At 41.4% G+C, this 23156-nt stretch overlaps 1 protein-coding gene across 15 annotated transcripts in view; it reads right to left on the bottom strand.

Annotated features, from left to right (window-relative positions):
• The window catches only part of LOC102308027 (neurexin-3b), a 317322-nt gene that overhangs the window by 291725 nt on the left and 2441 nt on the right, over window positions 1-23156 (bottom strand). For 10 of the 15 annotated variants that reach the window (XR_006054138.1, XR_006054137.1, XM_005917071.3 and 7 more), the window contains exons 2-5: window positions 20106-21216; window positions 15025-15042; window positions 14604-14630; window positions 12378-12389 (exon numbers count right to left, since the gene is read on the bottom strand). Coding sequence is in view for 12 of the 15 variants with exons in the window: in XM_005917071.3 (XP_005917133.1) it covers window positions 12378-12389; window positions 14604-14630; window positions 15025-15042; window positions 20106-20802 (754 nt within the window). In the remaining 3 variants the exon portion in view is untranslated. The remainder of the gene's footprint in view (window positions 1-12377; window positions 12390-14603; window positions 14631-15024; window positions 15043-20105; window positions 21217-23156) is intronic. The other 5 variants (XR_006054139.1, XM_042218698.1, XM_042218691.1 and 2 more) reach the window with 3 other exon arrangements.

The raw sequence follows: 23156 nt of genomic DNA on the forward strand, positions 1-23156 counted from the left end.
ATTCTGAAATCATGAAAAATCGACTACATTTCATAGGCCTAAAGACTGCCATGAGTTATACATAGAAAAAAAGAAAGAAACTGAAAGAAACTGATTTAAAAACATGCCAAAAAGTCCAGTATTGACATAACATAAAAATCTATACCTCATACGTACTTATGAAAGCTAGGATGCATATGATGCAGAAATGAAGAGGGTAAGCAGCAGCCAGGCGCTGCTAATCAAATGCAACTGATTAACTGATCATCAGCAAGTGTGACCAGAAGACTGCACAGGCCTCAGTGAGGACGTTAAATGATAACGTTCATGTACAGTCTGTATGGAAGTATGGCTTGTTTGGAAGGACTGCTAGGAAAAAGCCCCTTTTGTGTTTAAAAAACACAAACATGGCCCCACTGGAGACATTTGGCCATAATGCATAACACCACATCTGGCAAAAGCCAAACACAGCATATCCGCCCAAACACATCAAGCCAACTCTCAGCAATATTGGAGGGGTATTGATTTTGACTTGTTTTGCAACCGCTGGTCCTGGCCACCTTGCAGTCATTGAGTCCACCATGATCATCTCTGTGTACCAAGGTAATCTAGAGCCAAATGTGAGGCCATCTGTCTGACAGCTAAAGCTCGGCTGATACTGGGTCACCAAATCTCCAACTGGATGGCTGAAAAAGAAAAGAATCACAGTGTTGTGATGCTCTAGACCTCAGCCTGACTGAAATGTAGTGCTGGGACTTTAAGAGAGCTGTGTATACATGGATTTTCCCAAACGTGAATGAACTACAGCAACACTGTCAAGAAGAGTGAGCTAAAACTCCTCCACAACGATGTGAGAGACTGATAAAGTCATACAGAAAATATTACTTCAAGTTATTGCTGTTAAAGGTGGTTCTAGAAGCTATTAAATCACGGGGAATACTTTGTTTCTCAGAAGACTGCAGCGAGTCCTTTGAAAATGTTTTCTTTCATATAACTGCATGTGGTAAGACCTGTTCCTCTTTAATCCAATGCACCACATAAAGCAGAGTGAGCTATGTTTCAGTCATGGTCTGTGCACAAGAGCTCTAAATTTGGTTGTAATTTTAAATTACAGCAATCAAACCTAAAATAGGGCACAGTGAGAATTTTATTGTTGTTGTTTTCAAAAAGAAACTTAAGAACTAGTGACATATAGCAGTTTATGAATGCAGAAAGCTAATTAAAAGGCAAATTATCATCAACTGATAGCCGGTGGTTTCCAAACTGCATTTTGGAAAATCTATTCCCTGTTTTCTTCATCCCTCCCCCCCAAAAATTAAATAATAAATCAAAGAACCAAAGCAGAAAAGAGCTGTTTGTAACCACCACTCAAATTTTTCACACACTGTGGTTTTCAATTAAATATTTTACCTGAAATCTTTATTTAGCAGTTTCTTAACCTTATGATTTTTACAAACTAACAAACAACACATGAAAAGATGACTTCCTGAGCCAAGGACAACTGGAAACGGGGGGAAGAATTAAACAATAATAGGAGGGAGAAGGGAAAGAAAGAGGCGAAGTGCTCTAGTAGTGGTTGCTGCTTTCGTAAACCGTTCTGCTGCCATGTTTGTTTACTTTCTCCCTGGTGTGAACATCTATGCATGGCTGCAGCCATCACATCTACACATGTCACCCGTCTGCACGATCACACAACGCTCTGCACAGACGCACTCGCTCCTGCATATTGCTAAGCCTTCCTGCACTCATACTTACGCTCTCACAATACAGCCCTTCAAGCCACATCTTAACCTAGTTCTTCGCATAAATCCCACTTGTAAGATCTCATGCACTTCGCAAACAATGCACAGCATCTCCTAGATTTCAGCCCAATGTGAACTCGTACTCCAGTATTTATTTATTTATTCATTTTACACGAGATATGATTTGACCTACTTCTGACAGATTGCCTGAGCTGGACAAGCATGCAGTTTAAGTTAAATCACGTGGTCGACGAATCGGACTTTGGAAGAATGATAAGGATGTTTTCAATTTGCATGTATATATTTGCAGATGTGTTGTACTGAATTTATGTAACGTGTCAGCTGATCTTTCACTGGTCACGGAGAGGAAACAGTGCACATTTTGCACGTGCCAGCTAATAATCACAATTCACTAACTACTGTGATGAGAGCGAGGCTTAACCAAAAGCAAATTTCTCACGGTGATAAACAGCGACACAAATAAAGATGGACAAATACGTCAGTTGCATATTTGCATTCACTCTCTCTCACTCTCTCTCGCTCGCTGTTGTGTAACCGCTGACGTACTGGTGATCCGTGAAAAAGTGGGAATCAGTTTTGCTCGGTTGATCCCAGAGGTCAGCAGCAGGGAGAGACAGAGAGGAAAGCAAAGAGAAGGAGGGAAAGGCTACCGAATATCGTAATGACATCAGTGAGTTAGAAGTTTGCACTGTAGCTGACTTTTTTTATTTCTGCCCAACGTCCGGGGGAACCGGAGATGCAGGAAATGGAAAAATAGGGCGAGAGAGGAGAAATAAAACGACAAGAGGATGATTTAAACTAAATGGAAAACAAAAGGCCAAAGTAACAGAGTGAAACAAGAGTATGAGAGAAATGAAGGAAATGGCAAAGCATAGAAAATGATATGTGGAGAGAAATGGGAGAAAACATGCAACGGAAATTAGAAGGCACAATCAATGCTCTCAGATTCTAGAAACAAATCTTTTAATACCTTTGATCCTTGAACAGAATTTGCTTGTTGCTTCCACTTTCAGTTGGAGTTTTGAGCCATTTATGTTACGACTCCCAGATATTTCTTTGGTTTTAGCCCAGCCAATCAGCCTCTTTTAGAAACAATGGGCTGCGGGAGGAAAGCCACAGGTATAGAAGAGAAGGTCTCCATTTACTACTCATATTTCCTGACTGCTTTGAGGAGCAGCCGGTCAGTGCTGAAATTTAATTGGACCAGTGGCCTCAATTTGTAGCAACTTTGAAACCCACCTTGAGGGTTGTGGTGTAGTTTTGGATTGAGTAATGAGGATGGGCAAAGTTAAACTCAATTTCAGGGTGAGCGTCTGTCCGTAAATAGCTATTTATCAACAGAACAGCCAACGCATGCCAAGGCCAATAAGTGACAGCTGGTGCTCTGAATGCAACGTCTGAAGCATGACAGGAAAACTCCCAGCCGTTGTCTATGTGGCATGGATGGGAATGAACCAGGCCTCCGATGACATGCATTGCCTGTTGGTGCCATGCATTACAAAGGACAAGAAAGGACAAGTGTTTCATTTCAAACGTGCCATCAGTCAGTAAAGGACTGAATAAAGTGAGGTCAAGTTTTCTGCCTTACTTTTTTTAGAAGCAGAAAATCAATTTAATGTCAGTTTGCTTCAGTAAAATATAGCATTCATGGATATCCTCAGAGTTTTCTCCTAGCTCCCCAAAGTGTTTCCCTAAAAAGGACTGTAAAATACAGTAATATTCCCTTCCCAGCTCTTAGCACATAAGTTCTCTTAACACATTTTTCACACATGTGCCAACACCACAATAATTCCAAAATCTTTTAGTTAAACTTCATCTGTCTAATGAATTTTCAATGCACGTTTTGAATTATTTGTCCAAAACTTGAGCTTTGATATTTCACAAGGGGAAAAATTAATCCAACACATTTTTAGACAGCAAACACAAGATATGTTTTAATTTTAATGGAAAACCCTCGTCTAAACTTTCATCTCAACAGTCCACAGATAGACCGCTAAGAAGGATATCGATCAATGACAGAAAATCAGATTTATCTACAGACTCCAAGTGGACTGGTTCTTATGTTCCCATTGAACAACATTCTCGGGGGTTTAATAATCGCCGTAGTTGGCCAACTTTACCAACTGCAGTAGTTTGGATTGTAAGTTACAGCCATGTTAAACAGTATGTTGTCCAGTGACTCCTGTCCTGTGAAAAACTAAGTAGATCCATCAGTCAGTGTCTTGTAGAACCACTTTTAGCAGCAATAACTTGAAGTAACTGTTTCCTGTTTGACTATCACTGGAGGAATGTTGGTCCACTCTTCTGTATAACGTTCCTTCACCTCCTGCACTTGAAGGTTGTAGATATTCATCTATGCACAACTCTCTTAAGGTCCCAGTTTAGCGTTTTAATCAGTTTGAGGTCTGGACTTCGACTGAGCCATTACAACATTTTGACTCTTTTCTTTTTTGTCATTTCAATCATTTTCAGCCAATATTTTATATTTATCATTTGAGAACTGCAGGTCTCCTCCTGGCAACCTTTCCAAACAAGTCACTTGTTCAGTCTTTTTTCGTTGTATTGCCTTAACGTTTAACAGTAAACATGCTAAGTGAGGTGTGTAGAGACTGAAACGTGGCTCTTTGTTTTGTTTTTACAGTTTCCCTGAGCATTGCACAATACAGTTTTGAGTTAAATTTGCTGGCATGTCATTTCTGGGAAGACTGTGGCACTGAAGTAACACACTTGTTCCATGCTCCAGACCAGCAAACTGCTAGATTTTTTGCTAATGATCATTTGATTAAGTACATTTGATTAGCAGTACCTGGCTGCTCCTTACCCTTCTCATTCCTATGGAAGCAGCAAGAGTGCACAGAGTCCAGTGAAAAACTTTCTTTTTCACATGATTGTATTTTTAAAGATGTAAAACAGTATTTATCACTTCACATTATTTAAAAGTATTAAGCTAACCTAACTACATCAGAATAATCTTTCCTGTTTAACGCTGACAAATTTGAGTGTGATTATATCAATAATAGCTTTAATATAAAACATAAATGACTCAAGCTTCCACCAGTAAAAGCAGCTGTCTTTTTATGAAAACAGCGGTTAATGTCATTCCCTAATAGCACTTATACTGGGATAATTAATTCATATAGTTCTCGATTTGGGAATTACATGAATAAGAGCAGGTGCATGTTAGCCGATTGGTTCCATGTCTGCTATTATTATTTCAGCATAAAATTTCTTGCAAACGTACAACTTAAGTTGTGCCGACATTACCCTCAGATCTACACTCCCTTGCGTCACAGGTTGTGGCTTGCAGCGGCTTACTTAGCCTTATTGCCCTCATACTTAACCAGCACTGATTCAGGTGACAGCGATTGAGAGCTGATGCTGGAGCCAGTGAAGTCCGGCATTCAGTGGCAGCTCATGACTTGTCTCAAAACACCAGCACCCACTGTGTTAACTCGCTAACATCCTGACATGAATTATATGTCACTCACAAATTTTCAAGCATCAACACACATCAACCACTCAGAAGAGGAGAAATGTAATCATTCCTTGGATTGACATATCAAGTAATGCAACACAACACAGCAATAGAAAAAAAACACATACGCTGCAAATTTGTTCTGAAGCAAAAATTCAATCTTTTTTCTGCCCTTTAACGTTTAAAATAAATCTTACATGAGTGCTGAAGGTATAGTCACAGTATTTTCTGAAACCACTGCGACTACTAGAATACTCTGGTGTAGTACTGTCCGAGTCCGGTGACCAAACCAAAAAGCTAAGAGGCGTATGGACAGAGCTCTTCATAAATGCCACTGAAGCCTGGCAGCATCTGTGGGCAGCAGTAAGCACTCCCATCTTAAGCCTGACTGTGATTTGAGACACGTGACGCCCACATGACTTTGAAGTAGAGAAACAGAAGAGAAAGCTAAGAGGAAGATGAGGAGAGCAAAAGTGAGAAAGGCTAGGATACCGAGGCAGACAGAGATGAATGGGGTGGGACAAAGGCAGAGAGGCCAACTGAGAAAGAAGGAATCAAGTAAACGGTGACGTGCAGGGAGAGCGCGTATATACAGAGGAGACAGAAACAGAATGAGTGCTGCAGAGGCAGAAAGCAAAAATCTTGTCAGTTGGAAGTCTGCGGCAGGACTTTGAGGGGATAATTAGGGAGAGTGACTCCAGAAGTGGAGAATAAGTTCTTAGTCCTAAGCCTTCATGCTGAGGGATTAGACTTGGGCTGAACTCCTTTCTCTCGCTCTCCCGCTCTCCAAGGACTAACTGCTCTCTAAAGTGGACCGCTGACAACTTGGCAATGGGGACAAGCTACTGTAGCTGTGCCTGCGCTCTGTCCATACTGTTCCATTACAGAAAAAGCCAGTAGCCTTTTCAGGATCATTCACAGTACTGGGAGTGCAATTATAGAAAAAGAAATCTGGCACATTTCAGTTCTGTCCAATAGCCTGTAGTAATGTCGGCTGTATTATTACCACCTTTGGATTGCCATCCATCCTTTTTCTGCCACTTACCAAGGTCCAGGGTCACAGGGGCTGCAGTGTAAGCAGAAATGCCCAGACCTCCCTCTCCCCAGCTACCTCCTTCAGCTCTTCCGGGGGGACACCAAGGCATTCCCAAGCCAGCCAAGAGATGTAATCTCTGCAGCATGTCCTGGCTCTGCCTCAGGGCCTTCTCCTCGTGCGAGATGCCTACAACACCAGCTCCTGAGAGACACCTGGTCAGATGCCTGAACCACATCAACTGGCTGCGTTTGATGTGGAGGGCTAAAGGCTCGACTCTGAGTCCCTCCCAAACACCTAGCTCTTTACCCTGTCCATATAGGATGAAGCCCAGCCACCCTTCAGAGGAAGCTCAGTTCAGTGACTTGGATCCGTGATCTTCTTCTTTCGGTCTCTACCCAGAGATCACGACTACAGGTGTGTGTAGGAAAGTAGATCAACCGGTAAATCGACAGCTTTGTTTTCACCATCAGCTCAACTCACCACAACAGAGCAGTACAAAGTCTACATCACCGCTGACCCCACACCAATCCATCTCTCCCCTCAATCATCAACAAGTCCTCCAACTAGAACAGTAACTCGTGCCTGACCTCAAAGTTAGCACTTCAAAGTTCCTGGACGTTGAAGTACTAATTCTCACTCCAGCTGCTGCAAACTCAAGCATCAATTTCCCAAGTACGAGCTGGAGGTCACTGCCCAGTGAAACCAACAAAACCACATCATCCCCATAAAGGTGAGATGAGCTCTTAAGGTCACTGTATCAGACAACTTCCACCCTTTGACTATGTGTGAACAGAATCAACTTTACATTGCATTTATTACAAACTGTGAAAATATTCTGTCGCTCTTAAGTGTGTGCCTGGATTCGACTACAATTCATTTGGGCTTTAACATTCTTAAAACTCAGAGAAAAGCCAGGTAGTGAAACGTGCAATCTGCCTTGCAGTCTCATCTCTGATATTGATACTGTTACCACCAGATGAACACCAGATGTCTGGATGGAGGCACACCTCTCATGAGACATAGGGGGAAAAATCATCATGTAAAAGGGAACTGAATGTACTGAGTGGTTGTTCTCTGTTAAAAATAGGATCTTGTGGAATAATTACCATTAAGGGTATAAATTTTGTTCATTGTACAGCTAAGCGTTAAAGTAACACAGTAGAAAATAACCCTTGTTTCAACGTGTTAATTCGACGTGTTAATAAACATAGCACACATTCAATCTGTGATTGACATTAACACCTCAAGTGTTGATGTGATACATGTAACAGCTGATGTGTCTGGCAGCTGAAGCACAGTTACTATCTACAGATAACCAAACTCAAAATATTGAAACCAACAATGAACATTATGGCGTCTCCTTTGACTAAGCTCATTATCTGGATGACATAAAAGTATGACTGAAATTGGATTGTTATAAATGCTGCCCTATTTTCCATCTCCCAAAGACAAAATAGGTTAAATTCAGTAATAAAGTTGCTCATAAGAATAAATCTTCACCACACATTTACATTAATTAGATAAACGAGGCACTCAAATCTGAAAATATCTGTAGCCTGAAGTTCAGCATTTTGCTAACTAGAGCAATGTTACTAACTGGAGCACAGTCCACTGCCATAGCTTATACAAAAGTTTGCCATGTCAACTTATGCTATGCATCAAAAAGTTGCATCTCTGAGCCAAGAACAATGGGGTTCTCTTGGATTGCAAGCGACTAAAACTTTCCCTATAGATGGCTTAACGGCTACGTGCAATATCAGCCCCAGATCTGAGTAGAGGGATGACAAGGTGCTCCACATTTTTCATTACAAATATATAATCTTGCAACACTGACACTCTCGCCTGGCCCTTTGGCTGCAGCTATCATTTTTCTTTTTTACTCCTTTTTTTTCTGTGGTGGACTCGGGTCTTTTGTGTAGTCTATTTTCCCCAGCCTCCTGTTTACTGTGCCCTTTGACCGCTGTGCCATTTACAGGACACACACACACAGACACACACAGTACTGCAGAGACATGGATCTAATAACACTGGGACCGTGGCATGTCCTCATTTTACTCATCACAGTGTAATGTGAACACTGGCTTGGCTGCTGTCTCTGTTTTAGAGTCATATTGTATCATGTTTAAGCATTCCTTGATTAAAAGGCTACATATTGATTCATATGTCACACAAGTCTAGAGACAATAGTCCCACTTACACCTATTAGTAACTTTAAATCATCAGTCCATCTGACTGACTCAGATTGTGGGAGGAAAATAAAATCCCCAAGGGAGTTGCATAGAAAGTCCCGTGTATCATATCTGGCTCCTTCTGTTGTGCAACAGAGCTTTAGGATTTCTAACTACATAGACATTACAACCTATTTTGCTTAAGTGATATAAATGCAGGGGAATTCAGTTTTAGCCCATACACAGGGAAAAGTCAGTCTGATAGGCAATGGGTAAATCAAACACATTACAGTGAAGGTTCATTGTAATTCCATCTGTGTAAAAAGTCAGCAGATACATTACGGTCCCGGGAAATTGGTGATATTGAACTGCTCACATAGAGTCACATCAAAACAATGACTACCCAATCAGAACTATCATTTAGACACTGCAGGCAGTAGACGTCTTCCCATAAAACCCCAGATATAAAAAAGTTGGGAGCCGGTGTAAATTGTAAGCAAAAACAGAATATTGTGATTTGCAAATCTCATAAATCCATATTTTACTCACAACAGAACATAGAAAACATAAATTCTCATTTTAAAAAAATATTAGCACATTTTGAATTTGATAACAGCAACATGTCTATCTTAATTGCCCCTTGGGGATAAATAAAGTTTTTTTGACTTTGATGTCTCAAAAAAAGTTGAGATGGGGCGACAAAAGGATGGAAAGATTAAAAAACAACAGAGACACATTTAGCAACTAATTAGGTTCCCATATGGAAAAGAAATAGTAAAAGCTTATAAAAGACTTGCATCAGATGTGGCCTACTTCATATAGTGAATCATATAAGGCTTTTATGATTTACTCATGAAAGTGGCCACTTTCTCATTACTTTCATATATTGTTTTATTAAGTATCCAAAACATACAAGTTTCATTTATAGAATTTTTCAAGGGATCTTATATCTGTTTTCACTCTTGTATGCTTTTCATTCAAGTTTCACACAAGACAGATACAAACTTTATAAGATTTATATATATCTTTTCCATATGGGTTAATTTCCAACAATCAGTAATATGATGTGATATGGTATTAAAAGAGTATCTTAGAGAAGCAGAGCTTCTCCGAGGTAAAATGTAATGGTCCTGAGTCTGGTGACCCAGTGTTTATGTTTTAATTATTTTATATATCGTAATTTATTAGTTTTCTCATTGTTCTGTCTTTTGTAATTTCTAGCTCTATAGTTCTTCAGTGTTTCGTGGTTTCTAGTTCTGGGGTGCTGTTCCTGTGCCCCCCATGTTTAGTTCTGTCTTCATGTCTATTTTCATGTTCCACAGTCAGTCGTGTCTCATGTCGCAGTTTTCTTCTCCTGTCCTTCTGCTCCTGATGTTTCAGTGTCAAGTCCGTGTCTCTGTGCCTGTCTTGTGTTTCCTGTTTTACTTTGATAGTCCTATGTCAGCGCATTCAGTTTTGCTTCCTCCTCATCTCGTGATATCTGATTAGTCCCAGCTGTGATTCCCTCCTGTTTCAAATTCCCTCGTTAGTCCCTTTTGTATTTAAGCCCTTTATTTCCCTCTCTCTGTTGTTGTGTCATCTCCTCACCGTGCTGTGTATTTCTTCCATGCTTCTGGCAATGTTCTGGTTCTCTGTTTCCCGGTTTTGTTTTTCTAGTTTGGGCTTCATGTTTTGAGTTTCTAGTCTAGTTTTCTTGTATTGCATGTTTCTCCAGCAATAAAGCTGCCATTTGGAGTTTACTCTTTCGTGTACGAGTCCTGCGTTTGGGTCCTTCCTCCTGCCTGCCACAGCACACCCCTTGACATAAAAATGGACAAAGGTTCGAGAATCTGGGGGAAAAAACTGCATCCAAAACTATAAAACAACCTTAGAAAAATGTTCCTCAACGTAAAATTGCAACGACTTTGACTATATCATTGTATACAGAACATAATTTAATCAAAGGGTTCAGAAATTCTGGAGGAATCTCTGTTCACAGTGGACAGTAATGATCAATGTTAGATGCCTATTATCTGTCAGACTGCACTGTATAGACAACAGGGAGGATTCTGTCCTGGAAATCTCTGCATTGGCTCAGGCAAACTTTCAAAATTCACTATCTGTCAGCTCAGTTGAACAAACTATGGATTTCTGAGCTCTTTTTTTCTTTTTTAAATTTTACAGAGTGTCCTAACTTTATTGGAATTGGGATTTTTAACGATGTGATGGAAGTTGCAGAACTATCAACTCTGTATCAAAACAGTGGGGGGTATGGAGTTTACTGTGGCCCAAGAAGACAAAAGCAAAATATAAGTGATGGTATATAGTGTGTTTGACTGCTTACTACATAGAGCAGAAACCCAGCATCGTATCCAAGACCAAGGAAATCACTAGATTGCATCACTTTGTAAGATTACAGGTTGTTCACATCCACTGTAACATTTTTCCACCGTGTGAAAACCGATCCTGACCGCTATCAGAGTTTAGGAGACAGACTGAACTGATGGATCTGAGGACGTTTGTGTCAAGTTTGTCAAAGTTTCATCCAGAAAGCCTTTTTCAGGTAGGATGCTATATTTTTGCCTACTGTCTTTAGGAACGCGTAGCCTCAGACTGACCATATGATACATGAAGCCAAGGGTAAATATAAAGGGTACCAGTATAGTACATATACTGTTAAAAGGGTGGATGCTCATATTGAACATGGCACACAGCTGTGTTTGTGTGTGCTGTCTGTGAGCAGAGGCTTTGAGGGAGAGGAACTAAAACAGAGGATGAACTATGGGACTGCACAAAAACCCAGTGAAAGAGAAATGAGGATTATTTTTGAACTGTTAACCATGCAAAGCTACAAACGAAAATTTGAAGGTGCAAATGAGCAAAATAGCTCTTCTTTCAGATCCTTTTTACAAGACTCTCTTTATGAAATTTTAACACGAACCCGTGTTAATTACAAGGAGCTACCGTTAGCTTAATTAGCCAAGCAGTGCTGATCAAATCTACTAAGCTGATCAAATTGCCTGCAGTCATTTCAGTCAGTAAATTGAATGACTGCAGGCTAAAAATGAGAAAACCTGCTGTTGCTTACCTCTGCTGAAAGCTGATTCCAAAATAACTCAAAGTTTCAAGTGTCAAAGTCGCCCCCGTTATTAGAGCAAACAGCAATATGCAACGTGCAAGAACAGAAAGACTGATAAGGTTTGTCAACAGTAGCTAAGAAGGCGGGCTCACAATCAATCAAACCAATCCACTGTTGTGAACATGGGACACTTGTGCACATGACTACATCTCATGCAAGCTACTTTAAATGAGGAAATATGCTATTTTCATTAAAACTGATATCAATCAAGATGACGCTGAGAAGCACACAAACGTGGCAGGACATCCTGTAAAAACGCACAAACACACACAACTAACGAAAACGGGCCACATGGCTTTGATCAGTGTAGAATGAGAATATTGTCTGCACAATTGCACTACACAGAGGTTGCTTCTATGGCCTCATTTAAATGAAGTTAAATGTTAGGTCAAATTCACCAATTACTCTTTTTTTTCCGAGACACAGAACTGTCACAACACAGGCATCTTCACACAGACAGGCTATTATTAATATTTACTGCTTGCTAAGACAATGATTAATCCATTTTTTCTCATCATTTATATTTAACGTGATAATTAAGAGAGACTCATTTAGTATGCGATACTGACACTGTGTTTCTTTCCACCCTCTCTCATCTCTCCACTCACTCATTCATCGTTCACGCAACGATAACTGTGGCTGCTCGTTAGCTGGAAAGCATCAGGTCCTGTGACTTTCCTGGCTCCCTCCCACGATGAGCAAATGAATATGTTAAATAATCACTCAAAGTGAATTAAAAATAAGCGGCAGTGAAAATTCAGCCCATAAATGTAAACACACAGAGAGAGCTCTCGCAGCTTAGATGAAAGAAAAGTAGGGAAAAAAGGATTTGCTGTACCTTTGCTTCTACCTAGAGGAGAAAGGATCCGTAGAGATAAAAGAAGGAAGAGTGTCATCCAAGGCAGAGCACCAGAAAAAGACAACAAAAAGTAGGTTTAAGCTATTGTTAGTCTACATAAAGCCTGTGACACTTGCATGCAACATGTCGACAATCATGCAAATTGTGCAGTAATGGGAGAAGCGCACACGGGCAGCACACAACTGACACTTCAAAATCTCAACAATTCTTTTTCTAGATTTCATTTTGTTTATGCCGTTGTGTGTTGTTTTAATAGAGTTGAGGTCTACGGCTAAGGTTTTCGCTGGCTATTTGTCATAGTTTTGGCTGAAGTATATATACAGAACTGTGCAAAAGTCATTTCTTTATATTTTTCTAAGTCACTATTTGGGATAACTACCTTTTTTCCTCAAGAGTGTCTAAACTCTCAAAAAAAATGTATGTTTTTGTGACAAACTGCTGCTAATAGAGTTAAAAATGGGTTGTTTGCTAAGTTATTCATTATGTGCAGACACAACACAGGTCAGGAGGTGCTTTTATGTTTGAATGATTCATTCAGGTCCATAGATTTGTGAAGTGGATTAACAAACAAAAAACATTGCTGTGAAAATGCTCAGGTACAAGGACTGGACTGAAACTGGGTGTAAACGCAGCTATTGTCCAAAGAAAGACCTGGAGAACTATTGCTCAAGACTACTTTAACCTCCTAGGACCTGCGTCCACATATGTGGACATCACATTTTGGGTTATTTAGACCAAAATACTCAATTTTGCTCTACAAGGGCCTGATATCCACTTACGAGGACATTATACTGCTACTGTTCTATTGAAATTTTAAACAAATATCCTCATATGTGGCTCTCATTTTTCTTAGAAACAAAAATTTGGTAAAAAAAAAAAAATCTGGTAATTCTGTTTTTACATTCATCAGGACCCAATCAGCTCAAATATCAAAGAGAAATTAAAAATGCATGCTGTGGAGGAGTTCGGGTCTTAGGAGGTTAAAAATGACAAGCAAAATATTTAAAAAATGATGGGTGGCTCAAGACTTTTGCACGGTCCTGTAAATAAGCCATAGTTTGCTCATGATAGCTGAGCAAACTCCAAACTCGTCATATGACTGGAAGCCATGGCCAAATGTTGTTTCCAAGAACAAGAACGAACACCCTTTCTCTGTAATATCGGCACATAGTTATAGTTCGGTTTAGGTAAGTGAAAGCTGAAAACACTTGGGCACAATTAGAGAAAAGTCACAGTTACTTTATGCCAAACTTAATAATCTTGGACTCCTGGAGAGCTAGATTGAATTTGATTTTGAAATACAATAAGTCTCAGACTCCCTTTCAACAAGCCAGCGAGATCTGAAAAAAAGAAAATCTAAATTGCAGAGTAACTAAGAGCCTGTGAACGCTGATATTTTTAAGCTTATTCCAAAAAATAAATTCTCAAATGCAGCTTTACTGAATTTGATCCGACAGAAAGGAAGCGGCTCCGTCCATTTTAATCACAGTAATAGTAATTCACATTCCATGAATGTGCCACTTCAGAAATGGGCTCTGCTGTCTTCACCCATCCACCACCCAGACTTCAATATTATCTTACACTGGCAGTGGATGTAGAGTGTAAATTGTGTTGCTGCAGATTCATCAAATATGAATGCAAACCCTGCTACTATTTCTCCTACATGCACCTTACCTTGACACTCTTTGATCCTTATTGTTCCCTTTCACCCCTCTCTATCCCAGATAAGCTTCTTTCTCCTCTGAGCTGTCTCCCCAAATTCCAGTGATTTCCTTATCCACCCCCAACCCCACCCCCGAGCTTCCTTGTTTTTTTCACCCCATCCCCACCATCCCCGCTCCCACACAGTGGACCGTGTCACTGCTTGTTTGCTGTGGAAGTGAGAGTAGTACACAATTATGTAATACACAGAGACCTGGATGAAACGAGGCTGAGGACACACACGAGCACAGCGAGAGAGAGACAAAGGTGAGATGTGGGACATGCCATGCTGTTGTGCACCCCTCTGCGCCAAACACACACACACAGTCATCCCCCCACCCCCACCCCACCTCTCTGCAGTAGCCGCACAGCAACACGCAAATGCAAACGGACAGGTAGTGCAGGCGCACACTGTAAATTTACAGCTCACAACCAACACAGGGGTTAGTGAGCTAAAAAACAAATAAATAAAAGAGATATCTACAAAGAAAGAGGAAAGAGTACCTTGCTCTGCCTTCAGGTGTGCGAGGCCTTGAAGAGAAAAATCAAACAGACAGGAGAACAGAGAGGAAAAATTGAGAAAAAACACAACACGCCAATACTACAGTTGTATTGTCACTGTGCATGCTTTGCATAATGGCAAAGAATGGCTATCACACTAAAGGCAAAGCTTCCCCAAGTGCATTTGAAAGCTTTCCACTGAAACAGACAAATGACTTATACGAGGAACAGTCTGCGTGAATGTAAAGTAACTGTGGAGGGTGTTTGCTGAATAAAGGTCAAATCTAAGAGTTAAAACAGAATTTGTGGTAAAAAATTTGCTTGCGTTTTAAAGGTGAATGCATAAATAACTTATAACTGGATGGGACGTGAATGGCTGCAGCAGTTAAACTGAAGCTGTGACCTCATTTGCCTGGAGACTCACCTGGTTTTCTCAGGACTGCTGTGGAAACGTCAGGAAAAGAGAGAGAGAGCAAAGAGAAGCATCGCATTAGCAACACTCTACAACCACTTTTGCATGTTGCATCTACACATGCAAAAAAACCAAACCCCTAACACACTTGCGATCATGTAAGGAGCAAAGAGGCGCCCTCTTGACATGTCTGATTGTAAACTATTTCAGTGTGAACACCTGTGGAAAGAAAAAGGCATAAAACTGAATCTGTCCCGCCCCCACGGGATCCAGATCGACATTTGTGCAAACAACTCTTCCACATTTCGAATATTGTCATTGTAGCATAATATTCCGCATCACACAGAGTCCCTTGAACACGTAAAATGATGCATAAATCCACGCTGCTGAGGATTTATGGTGTGAGTTTTATGGATTGCAGGATTGCTTGTTCTCAGACCCATGCCTTTCTCCTCCACCTCTTCTTCTTCAACTTATCGCTCATCCACAATCACACGCCCCTTGTGGTTTCTCAGAAGAATGCTCACAGTGGGAGTCCCGGTGTAGCTAATAGTGGAGCACGGCAACATTACAAAAAAAGAAGAAAAAAAGCCGCATGTTAAGCTTCATCGCTCGCGGCAAACATCCTCACCGAGAGCTCACCCGTCAGTGACACCTTGTGGGTCTCAGACATGCCAGTGTGATTTAGGCAACATTACAGATGACTGAGTGGATTCAACATCAGTTGAGTCTGTTATATATTTATTATTCTTCTTTAGTCACAAACCTGAAGCTCGCATCCTAATAGGAATACTCGCGCTTGTAATCGGTGCCCCCCAAAGAGCATCAAAAACTGATGAGAGGAAAATTAAACACATCTTAATTAAGACAGACTACATCAGACATTTTAAATATTGGCTCTAACGCGAGATATCAGATATTAATGTGACTTAGCGATGCGCTTTGATCTCTGCCCAGTCTACAAAGAGGAGTGGCCTGTTTCGTACTACTAGATACATCCAGGGATTTCCGTGTTTCATTTTTTCCCCACCCGCCTCCCTGACAGCTTTAAGTCCTTGTTTAATGTTAAATTTAACAAACTCAACCCACGACAGATATATCATTTGAGAGGAGGAGTAGGGAGGCAAATTCTGCAGCAGGGGATGGTGAAGACGAGGTGAAGATTTCCTCCTGTCTCCTTTAGGGAGTCTAAAATGGATGCTGCCTCTCCTCCCACACAAGAAAAATGACATTGGAAGAGGAAAGGGAAGGGCGATGGGTGGAAGTGTGGGAAAGGAGGGTAGAAGCCAGCTGATGGACGGCAGCACTGTTCCAGTTCTCAGGAGATGATCCTGGGGGGGGGGGACTTAATGCTTGAATTTATGTGCCTGAATCAGCAGGTACACATATTTTTTTCCCTGACTGTGCAAATGCTTGTGTCCAGATATGGTGCGTGCGCGTGTGTTAAATGCTCAGTTTCCGTGTAGATAAAACCTTTTCTCTTGTCGCGACGGTGCTCAGAACAAGCCAATGTGCTGTGGAGGACATGTGGTCCGAGCGTAATCCCTGGCTCTATTTTACCAGCAGCTTCACCACTCAAATCCAAGCATAATTTTCAGCATGGGCACTAGACACAAATGCCCCGTGCACTGGCATCAGGCAAGTCCCTGCACCATTTTTTTCTCGCTGACCTACTTTTTATAGTAAGATTATTGTAACTGTCATTTTTTCCATGTCTGTTTATTAATCCCCAAAGCTAAGCCCGAAGGCACCATTTCAGCACTTACTTAACAGTTTGCTTGCCCTAGCCTTCAATTACTAACCTTCCACCGAGTCCCTGCATATTTGTTTAAGCAAAAAGGAGGTCCTTAAACTGCTCATTACAAATGCAGGATGTGGAATCCTGAAAGAGGACATGGATGATCATTTTTACATATTCATTAAACAATCCTGTGCAGCTCTTAACAACCTTGACCTTCTGCATACCTTTATGTAACCAGAAAAACCACAAGGTATTCAAGAGATTTCATAATGTCACCGCTGCTAAGTTAGCTGAACTGAAAGAGATTTCACATCCAGATCATTTCTATTAAAGACAGTGATATTTGCACAAGGAATAGCAGGAGAATAATAAAGATGGCTGTGCTTAAAGAAGCAGTTTAAGAATGATCAATGACAAGGTCAAGTACTAAAGCTACAGCTACAGATCTGCACACTAAGGTCGACGCATGCAGAGAGCGAGTACTGTCTAATTTCACTCCCTGCGCCATGACGCAGTTAGCCATACCGATACATCCTGATCCACACAGGAGGCGAGACTGAGCATGTGTTTTATGGCCAACTGTTTATGGTGCAAAGCATTGAAGGGCTTGCAGGCGTTCAGAAAACGGAACCATTTCATAATTATCACTGCGGTGAAATGATGATGCCTTAGCAGAAGGTTGACCCCCACTAATTCATGACAGATGAGAAAAGAGGGGGGGAGGTATACCAGTGTGGGAACAAGAAGGATGTTTTTCAGTGAAGTGGCAAACAGAAGCTTTATCCCACTTTTCCCATTTGCTCATTTCTCATCACACATGTGAATTCTGCCCAGTCCTTGTATTTTCCCTTCCAGGCCAGTCGGCTAGCAGGCTACCATTAAAAACACGGCTGGGAAAACTCTTCCAAGGCCCAGTCTACTCAGCCAGTCAGCCATCTGCCCATTTTAACGAGCAGCTCCAGGGCCTCGCCTGCATCCGCGTGCATTCACGCGCATGCCTGTGAATGCAAATGCATCCGGACTCCTGCATCTGACAATGTAACATATACATATTCACACATTTGACAAATTGCTAATTTCATTGCTCATTAATGTACGGCATGATCACAGTATACTGACGGGACAGGTGTGCGAACATCCCCTGAAAACATTCTGTGCTCAAGCGCCGCATGAACAACAAGTACTTTGCCCACTTGTGGACATGTGGCCATAACAGTAAAAGAACTCTTCACGAGTTTGCCGACAGACAGTTTGAATTGGCGGCAGTGTTTGCGCAGGCATTTTCCAGGCAAATTAGCCATCTCTGTTCTCATTATCCTCCTAATTATGGTTCCCAGTCTCTGTGGCATAATCAACAATCAGCCACATCAGTTAATGGGAGAGCAGAAAAGAGCAGCAGTCAGTTCAGCTGGGGAATTAACTTGACTACCCTCCCCTAGCTCCCCTTTTTTTATAGCCTGAAATCGGAGGAAAATGAAGAACAGATGCCTGAATAGAAGGATAGAAGGACGAAGAAGGAAGTAAGCATGAGTTGGTTTGTTGTCCAACAGCTAATTTCCTGTGACAAATTAGGGTACAACAGGCCAGTGGTAAATTCACACATTGGACTCGTTCTGCCCTGCAGCTAAGATATGACCACCGCCCGACTGAGTCGTCTTAAAACCTCGGCCTTTCTAACACAAAGATGTCACAGTTCCACCGTCAGCCCTCAGACCAACAGGCCTCCTGCTCCTCCTCTATCGACTGTTCGACACAGGCAGCGGGCAAATGGGATGAAGCGAAAAGAGGTCAAGTCCAGCCCGTTTGCTCGACTGCTCTGCAACCAGCACATCGCGTGCTGTCCTCAACAACGCCACAGGCTAGCACTCGTGATCTGACGTCCGAACAGCTTCATTTGATCAGCAAATTTTGGTGCATATTGGGAAGCAAAAGACAGCAAAAAAATCACATTTTAAAGGCACGCTGCAGTGATGACATTTAAAAAAACAAACATTTTAATTGTATTAGATACAGTTTAAAATAGCTCGTCATTAGCGCTCTAGCGTTCAGTGAGCATTCCTCTGATTTCGGGCAAAATGGAGTCATCCCTCAGTCGTGTCAGTTTGATTTAGACAGGCAGGAAGTGGGTCAGCAGGGGAGGAAATTTGACATGGGTCTGTTCACACAAAGGGATCTCCTGCAATCCATACACGTAAACAAATAGTTAAGCGAGTAAGGTTATGGTGAAACTGTGTATTTAAAAGGTTACCCTTCTTGAATATGGAAAAAAAGAGAAAATTTTGTGTTGTGGTGAATGGAATAGCAAAAAAACGAGCAACTTATTTTTGGCATCAGCTAGCACTGATCTCAAGGCTGTAAAGCAGCAGGGTGTTCTGAACAATGAGAGATTTTAACATGATTATTTTTTAAATACATATTTCCTGAAAAGGAAGGGAAAGACCAGTGGCAAGTTTTGTCGGACCACGTAGGTATCAATTAGAAAAAAACAACTTTTTTTAATAACTAAAGCTTTTAGGGTGTGAAGATGATAGAATAAGGTGGAATATCCTCAAAGAGCTGGATCTCATTACACTCTCCAAATAAAGCGATGGCCTTGGCACAGAAGCAGAAGAAAAACACATGAAGTTATTTCTCAACCAAACTTTGTGTACCTTCAGGTCCCGCAGCACCTTGCAAAATCTGAATACATTTAATAGGGGAAAAAAAAGAGAACTCAGTATTGTAATTTTAGTCATATCAGCTAATACCATATCCACCACTGCCTGATCAAAAGTAATAACTGTGAATGGAGAAGAAATGCTGAGAACATCATCTCCAATTTAACTCCCACGTGAAATACGAAGACGTTCTAAAAGAAGCCGTAAGAGCAACAAAACCCTCGGTATTTTCATTGGGTGTCCTGCATGAATTGCATTAAACCGCTCAAACACGCCAGAGTATAGATGCTCCTGCTTTATATAAATTACACTGTTGTGCAATCAATGCACATTTTTCGAGGCATTTCATAAATGAAGTTTGGTGTGGCACAAATCGCATTAGGTGCAGCGGGAATAGCAACACAGTTATGGAAATTGAATCTAATTTTCAGAGGCTTGTATTGAGATTTATTGCGTTGCTTACAGCCACATGGTATGAGATGATTTTAATGATGCAACATATGCAAAAAAACAAAAAAGCAAATATGAAGGGTAATCATATAATCTTTTTTTTTTTTCGCTATACCTGGAAGCAGACAGCAGATGTGATGCTAGTTGAAGTCTGCATTTGTAAGGAATCCCATTGAATTTTTATTTCAAAATTTTAACCAGCAATCGTGCTTGACACAGAAAGGTTCTGGAGCCAGCCCTCTTACCTTCAGTGCAGTATCGACCTACATATCCAGTTCTGGAGCAGTCACAGTAGGGTTCTCCGTCTGCCAGTGAGCAGATCCCACCATTCTCACAGGGGTTCTCTGTGCATAGGCCCATCATCTCCAAGCGGACTTTCTGACTATTGATAAGCGTGGGCAGCTTACTCCCATAACTGAGGTCTGTGATAATTCCTTTGAATGGCGCTAGCTCGCGGACGGAGGGCAGGGTGATGGCAGACGTGCGGATGTCCCCTGGGAGGCCTCCAAGAAAGAGGTCACTGACAATATTCATGAACTGCCGCTGAGGCCGCACCTCTTCCGTCTTGGTTTGGCCATCCAAGGCCAAGCCAGTCCGCAAATTGTGCCTGTTGATGGCTGCAAAGTGCCAGCGGCTGTCGTTAACCATCTTATCTGAGGTGATGGTGGTCTCGGCACAGTCGATACTGACGCGAAGCTGCAGCTTACCCTCAGATACAGCGAGAAGCAGAAAGTCACAATATCCGCCATCATCAAAGTAGAGCATCAGGCCCTCTGGTTCTGAAGTCTTGAACTGAAACGTCATGTCGCTTCTGGTGCTGGCATCCCAGCGCAGGTAGCGAGCCCACTGACCTTCAGAGCCAGTAAACTCCAGGCCTATGCTTAGGCCCAGCATGGTACTTAGCAGCATAAGGAAAAATCCAGGTAGGCTGTTTGGATTCATGGTAGAGAATAACAGGGAGCTCAGAAGAGGGTGAGAACTGGGGACAGATCCTCAAAGTGATATGAACATCTGATAATGGTTTAGTTCCGGGCTTTTTCTGCTGAATGTTATATTCCACATAGATAATCTTAGTCAGGCAGACAGGGCAATATCCTTTTTTTATCTGAGAGGCAGATCTAACGTTGATAAAGGATCTTATCTCAACTGCCAAATCTATGGAGAATTGTGCAAAAAAGGAAAGGAAAAAAAATCCAGTTTCCACATAAACGCGTAAAATTGCTATGGTAAAGGTGAGCCGTAGCGTGTTTTGTCAGTGATTCAGAGCTGTGTCTTGTGATTTTTCTTTAAGGCGGTTTCCTGGGTTGAAGCACAGAACGGTCATCGTTGGTCCGGTTCCACGCCCCATGGTTTAAACTGCAGGGAAAGAACAGACAGCACTGAATGCATTTCTTTAAGATGAATCTGTATTTTCTAGCAAAACAAAGCAACCACCTGCAAGGGGATGTGTGACACAAATAAAATATGTGACCCAATGAAACATAACAAAGAGGAGTCCAGAGATTCTTATTAAAGGTTATAAAATGTTGTATCAATTAAGTCTGTACAAATGAGACCCATTCATGCCAAGCATGTTGTGTCCACTCCATCATCCTATTGGGCCCATAGAAATTAATATGATTGTGACACATCATGACAATCTGTCATAAAACAACTCACTCCTCTTCAGCTACAATCAACCATTCCTGTTGTAGTGTACTTTGGTTTATTAGCCAGTTAGCTATGCAGGAAATATTTCAAATGATCCACACCCCTAATCCCTGACCAGCTAAATCACTGCTAGGATAACGAGGGGTGGGGTGTCCTTGGAAAATGACCCCCTCTGTAAGAGATCCCCTGCCTGTAAACATTTGACAAACCCTGTAATGTTCTATATCTAGTTAGCCAACACAATGTAGAATTTTGGAAACATCATTTGTCAAACTAACACTATCTGTGAGCTTTTGGCTTAACTTTAGGGATTTTCTTTACTGTTGCTAAAATATGCCAACTTAAACTAGAGTTATAAAGCTGGTTCAGATGTAAAACAGCACTCAGAGGAGGTGGAATAGGGAAAACAGCAATTAGGCAAATTGTGCCTATGAGTTTAGATGAATTAGAAGGGATACTGAGAGCACCATTCAATGTGGATTTGACTCTCTAGGTGGCCATTAAATAGCACTAAATATCTACTGAACACCCATTAAAGGTTTACAACCATTTTATGCACTTTTCTATTTCTGCCAATTACTCATTTTATTTGAAGGTCCACTCAAATAATCATTTATAGTTGTAAAGCCTTCGTTTGAGAGATGAATTCCCAAATAGTCGAAGGACAACAAAGCGGCTTTGTGAAAAATACACAAATAAATAAAGTCCATCTACTGGGCTGGGTTGCCTTGTTGATTCCACGATGAGAGGAAATCCATGGAGGTGAGCCGGAGCATGTGTTTAGCCTCAGACGTTAGCCTGCTGTCTGTAAGGGCCTGCTGGGATCCTGATAAATATGACTAATTATCTGCCGCCACTCTCCTTTTCTCATTTGCGTATCTTTGGGGGATTGCAATCATAAACAGCTATTCAGAAAGATGTTACGATGGTGCTACTTCATTTCCAAATCCCACCACTAGCATTCTTTTTCTAAATTTCCTTCAGTGAATACGTTTTTAACTTGTTCACATCACCCAAACCCAGATGACAGCGGTACTGAATATTAACTAGCTCACTGGCCTTTGTACGCTACACCTGTACTCATCTAGTTCTGTTTGATTTTGCTCTGCAGAGCCAGGAATGATTCACATGGTGAAACCTTATACGTGTGTGTACTCTTCCAGCCCTTTGCCCTTGCAATTGTTTTGGTATTGGGCTGCCCACCAGACAAACGCATTGTCCAATCATGACAGTAGCACAGACCCATGCAACACAATAGGCCCTTTAACCACCTGCCCTGAATAGTTAATCTTGCTGCAGCAGGCAAGCTATTGAATTGTAGAAACTGATACCTATGCTAATGCACCGTGTACACATGCATGTGTGTCCCTGTGCAGGAGTGTACCTGACTGTGTCTCTCTGACAACGCTGGGTTGCCTGGCTGGACGACTGTCTTTGTCTTAAAAGTGCCTTTGTGAGACAGCAGAGAGGTTAAAAGGTTCTGTGTGGTGAAATCACCCTGAACGCTACTGCATCAACCCAAGCCACCAACTATAAAAGAGTGTTATGTGCTGTGTCCCTTGACTAAGCAAGGCTCAATATGCCCATGAAATCTGAGATGCCTGCCTGGTATAAAAAAAATGGCCCTGGACTCTATTCAATTAACA

The sequence above is a fragment of the Haplochromis burtoni genome, unplaced genomic scaffold, assembly GCF_018398535.1.
Source record: "Haplochromis burtoni strain Fernald_Lab_line unplaced genomic scaffold, NCSU_Asbu1 Contig_22, whole genome shotgun sequence".
Taxonomy (NCBI): Eukaryota; Metazoa; Chordata; class Actinopteri; order Cichliformes; family Cichlidae; genus Haplochromis; species Haplochromis burtoni.